Consider the following 13801-nt stretch of genomic DNA (forward strand, 5'->3'; position numbering starts at 1 on the left):
ATCTCACAGGGGCCAAAATCCAAAACACACTTTAGATCTCGGGCCGAACAGGATAAACATTTATTGAAAACTCTAAAACTACATTATTAAAACCGTAACTTTTTAACATAATTATGACCTAAACAAATAACATTACCTGTGTAAATGCTGGAATATGAATTTGGCCACCAAAGATGCTGAAATTGATAGCTAAAACGCTGAAGCTGATAGTCAGCTAAAATATAAGATGAATGACAAATTAGCCAAAAAAACAAACAAAAAAAAACACCTTAGGTCAGACAAAACAGTTAGCATGTAGCTGAAAAAAATAGCTAAACTTCAAAATATTCTAAAAAATTGTAAAAAGCAAAAATTAGCTAAAACAGCTAGAATTTAAATTTTAGCCTAACTCCAAAACAGCTTAAAAAACCTTAAAAAGAAAAGTTTAAGTTAACCAAAACAGCTAGCATGTAGCTGAAATATTAGCTAAACTCCAAGATAGCCTAAAAAATCTTAGTAAATGTTAAAATAGTCCAAATCTACCAGAATGCTATTTTTTAAAACTTTAAAACTGTAACTTTTTAACATAATTCTGAATAATACAAAGTCAGGAATATTATTCCAGAATAAATCAACTTAAACCTTAAATAACTTTCAATATTTTACTCTCCATAAAAATATATTTTGTCAAAATTATACAAGTTAGAAATGAGCTCAAGATAACATCGGGTCATTAATAACAATAAAATAAAATGGCGCCCGCCTGGAGAAGGATTAGAGCCGTCTGCTCTTCTCGTGAAGCCTGTGAACTCAGGAAAGGAGAAACTGACTTCTGAATGAGGACTTGGAGGAGAATCCCTCAGAACACCATGAGAGAACTACAAAAACAAATCCAGCTCCTTCAACTTCTGTTTCCACGAGAAAAACAGAAACATTCCTGTGGTTTCCAGCAGAAACATAATGGAGTAAACAGACTGTCCTGCTGGACGTCCGTTTATTCTATTGTGAACTAGAGCAGAGGAGCCCAAATCCAGAACTCCAGGCCCGGTTTCCCACTAGTGTTCCAGAAATCCTGCCTTATCTGCTGCTGATGACCTGCTTCAGGTTTGTTTGGCCAATTAGCAGCTTCAATGGCAGGTCGGCTGGAAAACATGGTAGACACCGGCCCTCGAGGCCTGGTTTGGACACCCCTGGGCTAGAGTCTGATGATACGATACGTACGGCGATATATCCCAAGACTGTACTAGAACAAATTTCATTGTTTAAGAATACAACTTAAGAAAAAAAACAAATTACTACATCTTTCATTGTAATAAAAGAGTAAAATTATTTTATTTAATGACCGAACATTTAACACAAGCTGGTTCAGTGAGATCTAGATGTTTTGGTCGCGGTGCAGAGCTGCTGTCTATTATTTGTTTCACAAAATAATTATCCCGTTCGAATCCCCAAATTCTATGATGTTAAGTAATTCCATGCCCAGAAAGTCATCACAACACTAGCGGATCTAGCTGTATGTTCCTGTACTGACGTCACACGACCTATGACCTACTTATCGGTGGCTGCCCAGAATCTGAGCGACCGCACTATCTTTGAACGCTGGAAGAGAGTGCACGGGGCCGCGGGTGACAAAATAATTATACGGGGGTTCATTTGTGACATAAATACTAATGTTTTATTGCAGTTTGAGAAAAATCACGATTTTCACCGCACGAGGCCTTTAAACAATAGATTTGGTGTATTAATGTGTGTACTTGCATTTGTGTATTTACATGGACATTCAAATATAAAGAAATTACAAATAGAAAATACAATTTATGCACGCATAGCTGGACATACGGCATCTTAAAACGAACTACAAATTCAAAACCTGTTAAAATGCTGGATTACCAGAGTTTTCTTCTCAGCTAAAACTCAAATTGTCAACAATATTTAGGGCTGTCAAACTACTGTTTTAATCACAATTAATTAATTACAGACATTTTAGTGCGTTATATATTTTAATCGCGTTAATCTCATTGTAATAAAATAGTAACATTATTTTATTTAATGACCGAACATTTAACACAAGCTGGTTCAGTGAGATCTAGATGTTTTGGTCGCGGTGCAGAGCTGCTGTCCATTATTTGTTTCACAAAATAAGACACAAGTTGTTTTTTATGATTGTGTTCAAGCAAAAAAATAAATGGGGATATTTTTCCTAAAAAATATGTTCTTCTATGAGTTATTAGAGAAGATTTTTTAACCAATTATTGCAGTATTGTGATATCGATATCGCGAGCCATGTATTGTATCGTATCTTGGGGAACCCAGTGACTCTCAGCCCACCTGCCAGGGGAGGGTTTGGGTGGAAAACAAAAAAGTAAATTGATAAAAGTATCACCAAACAGAATCTTGTGATATATCACTTTCCCCTACACCCCTAGTCCATTCCTCCTCAGAGGTGAAGCGGTTTATGTTCTGACTCCTCAGCCTCCCTCCTACTGCTCCCTGTGAGGAGATCGGGGCTCAGACGGTGAGGTTCCTCGCCGTTACATGTGTAGATAAACACAAACACAGAAAGACGCATCTCTTACCGTCACAGTCGCCCAAGTGGGCCACGTTTCCGTGTTCAACATCCTGCTCGAACGGCAGCCTGCAGAGGAGAAGAGACAGAGTCATTAATCAGAGGACGCTGAGGCACAGCCAGCTGCAGACAAACACAGCAGATCCTCTCTGATAGACCCAAACCGTCCCGCGCTCCAGATAAAGACACCAGACGTATTGTCATTAAATCAGAAAATCACCTTCTACAACATGAAAAACAAGACTCCATCATGGAGCTTTAGGGGAAACCAACCCCAAATATTTCTAGATCTGACGTTCTTTGGTGAGGGTATAAACTCTGCGTCTTCAAATATTAACGTAAGTTCAGGAGTTTAAATCAAACGCTCTTCATTTATTCATGTGCAGCTCAAAGACAGAACGCTCTTCTTCACAAGCGACAGTCGCATAATGAAGATACCAGGAAAGCCTTCACAGAGCGGCGGCCGCACTCCAACAAAGCCTGCAAAGCTGGACGTTAATAATTCCTCGCAAATGATGAAATATTGAATTTCTGCAGCTCATTTCCCATTCGGGACTCCGGGGAGCAAAGAAAACTCAACGGACAATAACATGTGATGAAGCGGGGAAGCCGGGAGGAAATGAGAGCGGCTAGCAGCCGGCCAGGTGCTGCCCAAGAAAAACACAACTGCTTTTGGTTAAGGCTCCGGTCCGGCCTCAGCGTCAGCCGTGTGTGTGCGGAGCGCGGCGTTCAGCTCAGAACGCCGCGGTAAAAGACCTCAGCCGTGTGTGTGCGGTTCAAACGCTGGAAAAGCTCCAGGTAGAAGACTTTAGAATGTAGTGCTCTGAGAAAACAGATCCAGAAGATCCTTTAAACACAGAAATATTGTAACCTGAAAGTCCCACTCCAGCTTTCATGGTGTTTTTAAAATGTTCTTGTGGTATTAGTTTGATAATGAACGACAAAATTCAATTTCTAAGAATTTCTTTATTCAAATCAGAGCAGAAGAAAAAATACAATTTGATAAAAACTGTATTTGTAGGACGGGGCCACAAGTTCACTGCTTTGAGCTTTAAGCAACGGGGAGAGGAAGTGGGGCGGGGTTCCTCTGCTGCAGCTGTTCCGGCCACAACCCAGAGGTGAACTTTTTTATGAAATCCTGTCGTTCTGCAGAGACTATGTCCGAAAAAATGTAGACATAGAAAACCAGAAAGGGGGAGAAAGCTGAGCTTTTTTGCTGTGCAAAAACGCACCTAGAAATAATAAAAAAAAATCTTAAGAGTTTAGAAAAGTTTCTATGAATTAGCCAAAAAAAAAAAAATCGGCCGATGGGGTAAAAATGTGTTAAAAAAAAATCTAGTCACTAAGACACGTTTTGTTAAACTAAAATGTTTTTGTAACTGAAAAACTTTCCTGTTAAGATTATTTTTTTCTTGTAAGACTGAAAATCCGACACATTATCTTAAAACAAGAGCTTTTTCACTTGCTTAAGATTAACTTTATTATCTGCAAAAAATCCCAATCCTCAGAATCCCAATCCTTTCCCAACAAAAAAAGCTGTAAAAGTTCAGATGTTCACATCTCTAACCAATGAAATTCCTCTGTGCTGCAGACTCTGATGGAACCACGAAGGCCAAAAACCCGAAGATCTCCTGCGTGGTCTGAAGAGCCGTGAAGCTCCACATGAACGTTTATCCAAAGTGACGTCAGGAAAGACAATGAAGCTTCAAATAAACACAGAGGAGCTTTAAGGAGCATCGATGCAGAGATTCTCTAATCTGAGATTATCTGGTGACAAATCCTTTCTACCTCACGTCAAAACTTATTTTGGGAGATTTCATTCGAGCTCATTGACGTCCTCCGACTGGAAGCAGTTTTTGCAAATTCTGCAACAATGAAGCATCAAACAGGAGCTGACGTTGAGGGAGGATGGGTCTTTAGTTTGATTCAGTCAGACTTCTAAAACGTCGTTTATGGACCAAAGCTGACAGATGTGGAGTGGACACACATCGTCAGCAGTTTTCCAACCTCACATGTGGTTTCAGGCTGAGGCTGCGTTTGGGATTAAGGCAGAAAACCCGGAGCTGGATCTGCTCAGCTGGATCTCAGGAAAACAGTTTTATGCTTTTAAGCCAAAGTAGCTGCACAGAAAAACATGTAAAACTCCTCGAGCTAAAGAGACTTTGACTGAGAAGGCTGGTAAAGTCAATGCTGACAATACAGGTATGTAGAAATAACAAAGGCTGGAGTCTGAGGGTCACCAGGTAAATGTGCTGGCTTGTACCAGCTGGTCTGACAGGTGAATACGGGTCAGAACTTCCATCTTATTACAACTAGAATGTGGCGTAAGGACACCATACGACAGCATCACCTGTATGTCACAAGTGTGTCTTAACTTCCATTATCCTTAGGAATACTTCACAATACTCTAACCACACGCACAACAATAGTACGTACATTCTCATGACGTCCCTTCAGGTTCTCGTACGAGTGCAGAGAGAAAAACGTCTTGATGGATTACTGTGCGTTTAATACTCAGTTTGTAACTTAAAGGCCTCCTGCAGTGGCAAATTTTTTTTTAAATTTAGAAAGTTAATGGAACTTGGAAAACGAATCTGATAAAAATATTCACTTAAAATGATCCAGCGCGATTTTATTGATCATTTTATGGTCGTGCACAGCTTCAAATTTGGGCGATAGGTGTTGATGGGCGGGGGCTGCGCGTGACGTCACTTCAGAGATCCCAGAGTGTAATCAACAATGGTGGACGGTTTGAGAAGCGACGTAGACCACGATTTAGCGGATATTTCTTTGGATGAAGGTGATGAGCCTTCATCAAACACGGGAATTTTAACGACACAGGGTTCGGAGGGTGTACAGCCCTACCAGTTTGAACCGGAGGTTTCCTCATCTTCAGGGCCGAGGCGGACGGAGGCCCCTCCCGCCCGGGTCTGCTGATGCTGTGGCGATGGGTGGGCTCGCTCCCCCGCCGCCCTCTCGGCCTCCCTCGCTCGCGTTTGTGTGTATGTCCTCTTTCCAGGCGGTCCTCCTGCGCCCCGCGCGGAGACCACCCCCACCGGCCTCACGGCCCCGAGAGGGAGTAAAAACCCTTCGCTCGGCAGCCGGCGCCGGACGACCGTCCGGCGAACCCACGGTGCCCCCATGCCCGGCCCGGGGCCTCGGAACCGCAAACCCCCCTTAGCGCGGCGGCCTCACCCTGGCCGTCCGGCGCGCCCGGCAGGTGCCCGTACACCCCCCGCGTTCCTCCTCCGGAGGGCCGGGGAGGGCTCCAAGCCTCCCCCTGACCGGGGATCGCCCCTCTCCTTTATTGAAACGGGAAATTCATGAAGGGAGACCCCCTTCTTCGGCACATTACTGCACCCAAATACCACACTCCTATTCACCATTATCCCGTTCGAATCCCCAAATCCACGGCAGTCCAAATTCTATGATGTTAAGTAATTCCATGCCCAGAAAGTCATCACAACACTAGCGGATCTAGCTGGATGTTCCTGTACTGACGTCACACGACCTATGACCTACTTATCGGTGGCTGCCCAGAATCTGAGCGACCGCGCTATCTTTGAACGCTGGAAGAGAGTGCACGGGGCCGCGGGTGACAAAATAATTATACGGGGGTTCATTTGTGACATAAATACTAATGTTTTATTGCAGTTTGAGAAAAATCACGATTTTCACCGCACGAGGCCTTTAAACAATAGATTTGGTGTATTAATGTGTGTACTTGCATTTGTGTATTTACATGGACATTCAAATATAAAGAAATTACAAATAGAAAATACAATTTATGCACGCATAGCTGGACATACGGCATCTTAAAACGAACTACAAATTCAAAACCTGTTAAAATGCTGGATTACCAGAGTTTTCTTCTCAGCTAAAACTCAAATTGTCAACAATATTTAGGGCTGTCAAACTACTGTTTTAATCACAATTAATTAATTACAGACATTTTAGTGCGTTATATATTTTAATCGCGTTAATCTCATTGTTGCTTTGGATGTTTACGTACTGTAAAGAACTACAAAGTTGCACATTGATGATGTCATGCAGGTAAGCAGTTGGATCCATTTTTAACATGTAAAAACATAATAGTTCAGATTAAAAATGAAATTAATGTGATTTTAAAAAAATAATTTGTCTGTAATTAATTAATCATCGTTAACGTGTTAATTTGACCCCCTAAAACGATTGTTGTCTGTGTGTAAAAAGTCTCCCTCCGACTGACAGTCTGATGCTGCGTGACCCTTCACCAGATCCTCAGTGTGATCATTTCAAAGGAGAGAATCTGCTGTAACCGGATCCCAAATGGATTTCTTAGCCGACCGGCTTCAGTAATCCAATCAGGAGCCTCAAACGGCGTAAGCAGACGGCCCAGGGCGCTCTTTGAGGTCCGTGTTCTGCTGGCTCCTCACCTGCATCTGAAAGCCTAATTCAATGAGGAGATGTTTGATTTCCCTGCGGCGTGTCGGAGGCGGGGCTCACACACAACAGCCACGCCCACAAATGCAGCGCGGTCGGGCTCATGAGGAGAACTGCACGTTTGAGGTCAGTCCAGTCAGAACCAGGAAGTCCCCGAGCAGATAAATATATGATGGGATGTTCCTGCAGGTGCAGGTCTGCTGTCACAAACGATAACCATGACAGGAAGTCTGTCCCAGCGATGCGGCCCCGACACAGCGGCGGATACCTGGTTCCAGGTCTGAGGAACGAGCAGGTGCTTCCTCGGGTCCAGCCGCAGTACGGATCCCTGGAGGCGATGCAGTTCCTGCGAGGACACAACGTCAGGAAAGTTTAAAAACTAGGAAGGATTTCAAACATGAAACCTGCTTTACTGTCGTCCGTCAGAGCGTAAACAGGAAAAAAAGCATCAGAGAATCGTTTGTCCAAAGAAAACCTTCAAGAAGCTCCGAGAGCTTCGCTTAGGAATTCATCAACAGGTCGTGACTTTAGAGAAGCTTTCAGGATCCAAACTTTAGAACAGTTGAATCGAGCATTAATTCATCAGAAAAACATTTTCTCAACACAGAAGAGTAAAAAAACATGTTTTCTACTGAATGGTTTTCAGTTCAGCTGAAACCTTGAATCCGCACCAACAATGAGGCCGGATGTCCTTGAATGATCCACAAACTGTGATTCTTACAAACGCTGGAACTTAACATGGAGTGAGGGAAAAGAAGCTGGTGAAAAACTGAACTCAACATCAGACAACAGGTTGTTCTCGTTACAGTTTTATCTTCTACACATTCTGGATTCCACATCACCTCATTGAGGTTCATTGAGGCTCGCTGCTAAATGAAAAGAAAACCGAACAATGTTGCTGTTAAATCTGAGCAGCAGCATCAGCCGAGCCTTGAAAGTTCTGAAGACCGTCCTGAAGCTGCTGCAGCGTGACGGAGAGGCCCTGAAATCACTCACACATGGAAAATGAGGCTCCACGCGCACTATTAGACACACAAACACACAAACTGAACACTCGGAGGAGGTTTCCTAATGTGCTTCAAATGACACGCTCCTGTGATTTACCAGGTTCAGTGAACTCAGCGCCACGCCGCTCGTGTGCGGTTTGTGTATCCAAGGAACGTGGCGGGTCAACGCTACAGGTGTGAAGGTGTAGGAAAGAATGATAACGTGTGTGTGTTTGTGTGTATGTATGTATGTAGCTGTAATTGTGTGTATGCTTTAGTTTGTAAATGTGTGTTTGTGTGTTTTATGCTGTGTTGGATTGTGTGAGTGTGGGTTTGTTTGTGTATGTGCGCTTGTGAGTTTATTCTTTTTTTGTGTGTGGCTATTTGTGTACTGAGTGTGTGTTTTTGTTTGTGAGTTTGTGTGTGTGCTTGCTTGTTTGGCTGTGTGTTTTTGTTTAGTGTTTTTATATGTGTGTTTGCTTATATGTTTGAATTTTTGAATGCTTTTGTATGTTTTGTGCGTGTATGTGTGTGTTAGTTGTTACTGTGTGTCTTTGTGTTGTTGTTTGTGTGTCTGTGTGTTGTTGTTTTTTTGTTTGATATTTTGTTTCTGTGTGTTGCCGTGTGTGTGTGGGGGTGTGTGTGTGTGCGTGTGTGTGTGTCTGTGTGTTGTCGCTTGTGTGTCTGTGTCAGAAAGTTTTACCTTGTTTACAGGTTTTCCTTAAATTAACAAAAATAAAACATAAAATCTGCCAACAGGGTAAAACATGTTTTCACTAAGAATTCTTATTTTAGAAATAAAATTCTGGTCATGAAGACACAATTTGTCAAACTAAGTTTATTTTACTGATAAAAAACTTCCTTGATTTTATTTTTCTTTGAAGACAGAAATCAGACAAGTTTTCTTGAAAAAAAAGTTTTTTTATTTCAACGCTCAGTTTTGCAGTGTTTGTGTGTTGTTGGGTGTGTTTGTCTTTGTGTGCCCTTTTGTTGGGTGTGTTTGTGTGTGTTTTTGTGTATTCTTGTGTGTTTCTTGTTTCTTAGAGAACATCTCAGTAAAATCTTCAGTTGTTGAAGCTAATATCATCTGAGCTGAAGATCTTTTATTCTGAAAATCCTTCATGTTTCTAGAGAAAACTGGACTTCCTGTGATCATCAGAAACTCCAGATCAGAGGACCTGGACCGGGTTTGGTATTTCTCATCAGAACCAGAACATCCTGATTCTCAGGAGAACTCAGTGATGGTTTCCCGTCTCTGTAATCAGAGAACGTTCCAGCTGGAACAGCTTCCCGTTATCTGGCTCCAGAACCGTTCAAAGGTCCAGATGGTTCCTCAACACCCCGCCCCTCTCCCCGTTGATGGTCTTCTGCGTCGGCGGAGGCTTACTTCATGCAGCGGGAGTGGAGCTGGCACCGGGCCACGGGAACTCGGACCACGCAGGACGGGAAGGCGAGGAGCAGAGTGTGGCTGGCCCGGTCCAAAGCCAGAGACAGCATCTGCCGGGCCTGCGGAGAGTCCACGGCACACCTGCAGCCAGGAGAACAACAGAGTCGATGAGCCAATCAGCAGCCTGAGGCTGAACGCTGAACCCCTGACCTCAGCGGGACGGCCGGAACCAGCCCCCCCCCGGGATTTAACATCTGCAAACACAGAAAAACTACAGTCTGACTTCCTGAGTCGACCCAAACATGAACCGCACCGGAAACTAGAACAAAAGTCTGCAACCTTTAACACTTAAAGAGCCATTTTGTCCACTTTCTTACAGACCAGAACCCAACCAGAACCACAAAGTCCAGCTTTATTCTTTAAAAATGCACAATATTTATGCTTTATTTCTAAATGTAATTTTTAAATATGTCAATAATTGAATTACAACAGTCTCTAGTTTTCTAAATATAACAGTTATAACTTCTTTTATCGCAATAGACTTTTATTTTGAAGGGTAAGAAATGAACACCCGCTAGTTGCTAGCATTAGTGTTAGTCCCCACATGGCGAGTAAACGTTCACTTAAACAGAATCATGTTTAATAGATCTTCTTTTGTCCTCTCCTCCTCTGCCGTCTGGTCGCGAGGTCACCAAGCGGACACGACCCCAGACACCGCCATCCCGCCATCCCGCCATCCCTCCACTAGTGTGGCGTTTAGCTAAACCTGATGAAACTGCAGCGATTTTGAACTGAATCCAGTCAGATCTGGAGGATAAAGCTGCTGCACTTGAAGCAGAAACAGATTCATAAAGTGTTGATTTGGAGACAGCGCTGTTGTGAGACGCTAATGCTATGATGCTAACTACGCTAACAAGCTGTTCCGTGTGTCACCAATATGTTTAAACTCAGACAGTATTTTCACAGATGGTGGATAAAGACAACAAGATTAATTGATAGGACTTTAATAAAATGTTTTTTTTATAAATAATAACAGATTTGAACCCACTGTGTCTGTAGCATCACATTACACTGAAAGATGTTCTGATTGCTCCGCCCCCTTCAAGCTGCAGCTTTAATGTCAATAGTATCATCTGTGAACAGGTGTCTTTTCCACAGGTGAGTAGTTCAGACAGGTGACTGGTTGATCAGGGGTGAAAGGTTACTAAGGGGTCAAATACTTATTTCCCTCAATGACGTGGAAATACATTGAATTAAATTGTTGATTTCTTTATTTTCTATCAACGTGTAAATGAACCATCAGGATGACGGACTCAGTTTCTTAAGTGGACAAACAAACAAAATCAGGTCAAATAGTTCTTTCCTCCGCTGAACCTGCAGCTCCGACCTGCAGACGGATCTGGACGGCTGATGGTAAAGTCACTGCAGTGGAGCCACAGTCATTAGGAAGAATCTGTCATTGTGGGGGGGCCAAGCTGTAAGTCATTCCTCACACCATGAAAGGCGGGAGAGCCGACCGGCTGAGGTGTGGAGAGAAAAAAGGCGCCGACGCCTGGAGCGCGGCAAATCAAAGAAGAAACTTCAGTCAAGTGGACAAAAATGAAACGCCACCTCTGTTGGTGTTACACGCCACTTTGATACTGGATCTAACAGGTCCTGGTTTACATCTGTGCCGAACTCAAGCTGGACTTTGTTTTAGAACTTTAATTCTTTGTGTGCTTGAGGGGGGCGTGGCCTCTGGTGACGAATGTCCTCTGATTATCCATACTCCTGCTGCGGCCTCCTAGTGAGCCCACCGCGCACTCCGAAATACGCCTAATGCTCCAGTCATCCTTAAATCATGGAAGTGTGCTTCAGGGAGTTCATCAGAGAAAAGGACTGAAGGCCTCAAAGAAAGAAGACTTTGGTTCAACTTCCTGCAGAAAAAAACTCGCATTTATATCTGCTAGTGCAATTACGGCAGCGCAGAGTATTTAGAAACATCCAGTCTCTTTGTAAAATGCCTCTAATTGGCCTCGGTGAAAGATAATGACTAAATCTGCCTGCATCTGTGATGATTTCCTTCCCCGTGCGCCGCCATCATCCGCCGCGCTCTTCATCAAAAGACCAAAAACATGCTAAACCCAGCTCGTAAAAAGGCGGCGCAGCCGGAGTCCGTTACGTAACGGCGGGCATCCAGAGCAGCTCAGAGGTGCGCGGCTCATGGAAATGCTAATTAGAAGAGCTGCAGAGGACTCATCCCCAAATTCAGCCGCAATCAGACACGGAATATGATCCGGAAACCAGTTAAAGGAGCTGAAACCGGTCAGTCTCAACCAGGTGACCTCATTCCCCAAAGAATGGAGGAAGTTTTAGATGAATCATTGATCACTTTGAGGAGCCTCCATGCTCTCACACAAAGAGCTCAGCGGTCCTCCAGGTCATCTTCAGCTCTTTTTCTCATCTTTTCAACCTGCTGTTCCTCACTTCTCCGGTTTCTGATGAATCATCCCGAAGATGAAGAAAGACGAGACGTTTTCTGCATGACTCAGGACAGGTTGGATTTCTTCCTCCCGTGATTCATTTTCTCAGCTCCTCACACCTCCAGATCTCCTTAGATGAAGCCAAAGCTCCTATTTTTGATGCATTAATCTACACATGTCAAAGTCGAGGCCCGGGGGCCGGATCCGGCCCTCCAGGTAATTCTATCTGGCCCTCCAGATCATTTTATTCTATTGTTATTAATGACCTGATGTTATCTTGAGCTCATTTCTAACTTCTAGAATTTTGACAAAATATATTTTTATTGAGAGTAAAATATTGAAAGTTATTTAAGTTTTAAGTTGATTTATTCTGGAATAATATTCCTGCATTTTTATTATTCAGAATTATGTTCAAAAGTTACAGCTTTAAAGTTTAAAAATGGTAATTCTGATAGCTTTTTGGACTATTTTGGTATTTACTAAGATTTTTTAGGCTATTTTGAAGTTTAGCTATTTTTTCAGCTACATGCTAGCTGTTTTGGCTAACCTAGGTATTTTTTTTTTTTTTCTAGGTTAATTTGGCATTTAGCTTATATTTGAGCTGGCTATCAATTTCAGCATCTTCAGCAGCCAAATTCAACTTACAGCATTTACACTACCATTATTACAGGTACATCTAGTTCATAAATATGTTAAAATGTTAAAGTTTTAAAGTTTTTAAACATTTCATTAGCGTGCTCAGGCCGAGTGTTCGGCCCCGACCTAAAGTGTGTTTTGGATACTGGCCCCTTGTGACACCGCTGCATTAAAGTGTCTACTGAGAGTTTTCTCTAATGTATTCTGTCTGCTTAGGAATAAACTATTAACCTTTAATAAACACAAAGGTTTAAATGCTGCATAACTATTTTCCAATAAATATCAGAAATAATATCAAATGATGACCCCATATATCCCACGGAACTGTCAAAAACTGTAATAGTTGAGCCTGTTCCCCCTCATCCTCTTGTTTTCCCATCATTCCATGCAGCAGACCGTGGTCTCACCTGTCGGGGTTGAACCCTTCCAGCTCCTCCAGGAAGACGTTGCTGCTGGTGACCGTGTTGTCCGGGTTCGGCATGATGAGGAACTTCAGGACGGTGCCCCGGTTGGACCCCAGGAAAAGGACGGTGCGGTTCCTGTAAGGCCCCGCCTCCGTATCCACCACGATCTTATTCAGCTGGTACCTGGAGCAGATGGGCAGAGCGATGCGTGAAAACCGCGGCGTGCAGCAGCTTGTCCAGCCGCGTGTGGTTTGGTGGGAACGTGGTTTTGGGTTTATGAAGTTTTTCAGGAAATATCAAGAGAAGAAATTAGTTTATAGATTTCTAAAATTGATATAATTGATAGGATTAATCAACGGCGGAGCGCCAGTGGACAAGATGGAAACCTACTTCCCGCCACAGCCTCAACAGGAGGAGCTCATAAATGAGGCGTGAGCGTGCACGTGTGCAGCATCAAACCCTCCGTCATGGATGTTCTCAAGCGAGTCCCGTCCTACCTGACCATGGTTCTGACGATCCAGGGCCGCTGGCCCAGCGACGGCACGGCTTCGTCCATCAGAGGATGCGTCTTGACGAAGTTCAGCATCTCGTCGGGGAACGAGTTGGAGGAGTTGAACTTTGACCCTTGAACAGCACAACCGCCGGGTCTGGAGACATTCAGAGCGTTCGTTAAAGCGAGCAGGTAACCAGAATCATCATTTTTAATACTTCTAACTTCACTCTACAGATGAACTCTCTTTCCATCGTCTATGAAAGATTCCTACGAAGAACTTTAGCCATAAAAGGCTTCTGCCCTCCGATCCGTGAGAACGCTGCATTTTTGCACCTCGGCTTTGGGATGACTTCATCTGGAACAGGCGTCCAAATGGACTCGGGTGATTTCTGCTCCTTAAACCTCCCGTCGAACACGGCAGCCAGCTGCTCCATGTCAAAGGCACACACGGCGGAGCCGGGGATGC

The 13801-nt window shown here is 43.4% G+C and overlaps 1 protein-coding gene across 5 annotated transcripts in view; it reads right to left on the reverse strand.

The window, feature by feature from the left end:
- The window catches only part of sema6bb (sema domain, transmembrane domain (TM), and cytoplasmic domain, (semaphorin) 6Bb), a 161169-nt gene that overhangs the window by 27286 nt on the left and 120082 nt on the right, over nucleotides 1–13801 (reverse strand). For all 5 annotated transcript variants that reach the window (XM_024279408.2, XM_024279410.2, XM_024279409.2 and 2 more), the window contains 6 exons: nucleotides 13669–13800; nucleotides 13340–13489; nucleotides 12846–13025; nucleotides 9341–9481; nucleotides 7236–7313; nucleotides 2556–2614 (listed from right to left, as the gene is read on the reverse strand). In XM_024279408.2, coding sequence (XP_024135176.1) covers nucleotides 2556–2614; nucleotides 7236–7313; nucleotides 9341–9481; nucleotides 12846–13025; nucleotides 13340–13489; nucleotides 13669–13800 — 740 coding nt within the window. The remainder of the gene's footprint in view (nucleotides 1–2555; nucleotides 2615–7235; nucleotides 7314–9340; nucleotides 9482–12845; nucleotides 13026–13339; nucleotides 13490–13668; nucleotide 13801) is intronic.

This window comes from Oryzias melastigma, linkage group LG4 (assembly GCF_002922805.2).
Source record: "Oryzias melastigma strain HK-1 linkage group LG4, ASM292280v2, whole genome shotgun sequence".
In the NCBI taxonomy this organism is placed as follows: domain Eukaryota; kingdom Metazoa; phylum Chordata; class Actinopteri; order Beloniformes; family Adrianichthyidae; genus Oryzias; species Oryzias melastigma.